The 2,051-nt window shown below is 56.3% G+C and overlaps 1 protein-coding gene across 1 annotated transcript in view; it reads left to right on the forward strand.

The window, feature by feature from the left end:
* Positions 1–538: 538 nt before the first annotated feature.
* The window catches only part of VOLCADRAFT_63029 (uncharacterized protein), a gene marked incomplete at both ends in the record, with an annotated part of 4,871 nt that continues 3,358 nt past the window's right edge, over positions 539–2,051 (forward strand). The window contains 4 exons of the mRNA XM_002952735.1: positions 539–769; positions 1,140–1,232; positions 1,485–1,553; positions 1,677–1,718. Of these exons, the coding sequence (XP_002952781.1) occupies positions 539–769; positions 1,140–1,232; positions 1,485–1,553; positions 1,677–1,718 (435 nt within the window). The remainder of the gene's footprint in view (positions 770–1,139; positions 1,233–1,484; positions 1,554–1,676; positions 1,719–2,051) is intronic.

Genomic DNA, 2,051 nt, shown 5'->3' on the forward strand with positions numbered 1-2,051 from the left:
TGGGGTGGAGTGTGGGAGGGTGGAGGAGGAGGGAGAGGGGAAGGAAGGGGAAGATTTAGATGCAATATGCCTCTGAGAGTATCCTGTGCTGCCTCTTTTTTCCTGTCATACTTGTCTAGTCCTTGTGGTGGTTATGGTGGTTAGCGGTTAGCGGTTGGTTATGGTCGTCTTCGTAAGCAGGACTGGGTCATGTGCAAAATGAAGCACCGTACGGTTCGTACATGCAAGTACACGTATAAAAACACACACCGCACATGGAGCACACGCTCCAAGCTCCCCTCTCCTCTCCCCCACAAAAAGGGAACCCAAAGTACCTTTAAACCACCACACGGCACTGTTGTGCAAACCGCCGCCCCCCCCCCGTTTCCCCGCCTTTCGGTCAGCTCTACGTCTGGTACACTCTTGCCCTGGCAGCAGCTTCACTCGTTCACGTGGTTCGTCTTTTCCCCCCTCACTTCCCCCTTTAGCGGAATGAACCCCCTCGCAACCCGTCCACCCACCCACCTACCCGCTCGCCCATCCCCGGCCATTCCACCTAGGTAATATGGAGGTCTTGGCAAAGTACGGCAGTCGCGAACAGCAGCTGACGTGGCTGCTGCCGTTACTCCGTGGCGAGATCCGGTCCTGTTTCGCAATGACGGAAAAGGCGGTTGCCTCATCTGACGCAACCAACATAACCGCCACCATTAACCGAAGTCCGTGCGGCGGTTATTTGAACCTCAGCGGCGTCAAGTGGTGGACCAGTGGGGCGATGGACCCGCGATGCAAGGTACGTGTACGGTTTACGGCTTACCGTACAGTACGGCATGGTGTGCAAACGGTGCTGGGAGTAGACGGGAGGGTGTTTGGCGGGGGGGGGAGCGGGTTAAGGGTGCAACACTTTTGACGAGAGCTGCTTCGGTGTATCAACCACCTCACACAAAGTTCGTCTTTTTTTTCCTTTTTCCATTGCCGCTTCAGCAACCCCCTACCCACTACCCTTGCCCTGGCAGCAGCAGCTTGACTCGTTCACGTGGTTCGTCTTTCCCCCCCTTCCCCCCAACGCTGCGCAGTTACGTACTCAATGCTCAATAGGCAGGAAGAAGAAAGTTATCGGTGCAATGAAAATGCCGTACCCTTCTCCGTACCCTTCTTTCCAGGTTGCGATCTTCATGGGTAAGACCGACCCACGGGCCGCTCCCCACAAGCAACAGTCCATGGTGCTCGTACCCATGGACTCACCAGGGGTCAAGGTACGGCAGGGTACGGAGTCAGGGAAGGAAGGGGAAAAGGGAGGGGTTGGGGTTCCTCACTTATGTGTGTGTGTGTGTGTGTGTAAGTGCGTAGTTATGTGCGGTGGGAGGTGGTGTGTTGGTGTTCACGGGGGCTGTGGCGCCCCTATCGTAATACAGCATCGTACGACATCTTCCTATCTGGTCCTTACCTACCTACATATCTATCTTTATATCTTCACATCTATCATGACCTATCTACTTGTCGTACAGGTTGTACGACCCATGCTGGTGTTTGGGTATGATGACGCTCCACACGGCCATGCTGAGGGTGGGCGGCTGGTTGGGGGTTTGGGGGGGAGGGGGGGTTGGAGGGAGGAGGGGGGAGGAGGAGGAGGGGGGAGGAGGAGGAGGGGGGAGGAGGAGGAGGGGGGAGGAGGAGGAGGGGGGAGGGCAAACCGTTAGCACCTCGGAACGGAGTTTGGGAGACAGCTGATCTTGGGAGCTGTGTGTGCGTGTGTATGTATGTATGCATGGTATATATCTGTTACATGACCTGACCGTACGTATGTGTGTATGTGTGTATGTGTGTGTGGGGGGAAAGGAGTTGCTACGAGCTCATGATGGTGCAGAGGACCGGGCTCCTCTCCCCCCTCCTCCTCTTAAACAAATCATTATTTACTCCTACTGGGTAGGTGGAGTGGCAGCAGTAGCAGTGGCATCATCATCATCATCAGCATCTCGCCCTGCCTGCGTGTATTGAACCCTTCGATGGCCCCCTTTCCCTCATCCCCGCTTCCCCGCTTCCCCCCTCCCCACCCTCCGCCCCCTACCACCCAC

The sequence above is a fragment of the Volvox carteri genome, assembly GCF_000143455.1.
Source record: "Volvox carteri f. nagariensis unplaced genomic scaffold VOLCAscaffold_32, whole genome shotgun sequence".
In the NCBI taxonomy this organism is placed as follows: domain Eukaryota; kingdom Viridiplantae; phylum Chlorophyta; class Chlorophyceae; order Chlamydomonadales; family Volvocaceae; genus Volvox; species Volvox carteri.